At 47.6% G+C, this 489-nt stretch overlaps 1 protein-coding gene across 1 annotated transcript; it reads right to left on the reverse strand.

Annotated features, from left to right (window-relative positions):
* Window positions 1-228: 228 nt before the first annotated feature.
* Window positions 229-396, reverse strand: H310_13552 (hypothetical protein; the record flags this gene model as incomplete). Its single annotated transcript, XM_008881102.1, has 2 exons — window positions 229-293; window positions 336-396. 2 exons carry the CDS (start codon window positions 394-396, stop codon window positions 229-231), a joined length of 126 nt encoding a protein of 41 aa, XP_008879324.1.
* Window positions 397-489: the final 93 nt, after the last annotated feature.

Consider the following 489-nt stretch of genomic DNA (forward strand, 5'->3'; position numbering starts at 1 on the left):
CCCGCTGAGTTTTGCATTTTCAAATTTGATCCATCCCCAGTAGCTGATATTCGATTCGTTTGAATTTTGTTTCCATCAATGAAGCCAAAAACGCATTCCAGTGGAGATCCTTCGGCAGCAACTGCATTGCAGTAGGTGTTTATGCGGCCCGTAGCAACTTTTTGTTCAAAAACAAGGTTTAGTTCCACCGGTCGTAAATAAATGTCGTGCACGAGGTGCGAGAAGATATCACACAAACGTGCCCGGGAACGCCCAAACATCCGCGACATGTCGTGGTAGCGCCGTGGAAATATCTGTCGACTCAGAATCACACATAGCTTCGTCGCGGCATATACGTGTGTTGTTCTTTGTGATGATGACAGCAGGCAATCCAAGTAGGTGACCCAGTCCCTTCATGCCAGCAACGTTGAAGAGGAAATCCAAAATGGCGTTTGCAAGTGCATAACCATCGAGCGAGAAGCAGACGTTTGGAAAGACGGGTGGCTCGAT

The sequence above is a fragment of the Aphanomyces invadans genome, assembly GCF_000520115.1.
Source record: "Aphanomyces invadans strain NJM9701 unplaced genomic scaffold supercont1.53, whole genome shotgun sequence".
Taxonomy (NCBI): Eukaryota; Oomycota; class Saprolegniomycetes; order Saprolegniales; family Verrucalvaceae; genus Aphanomyces; species Aphanomyces invadans.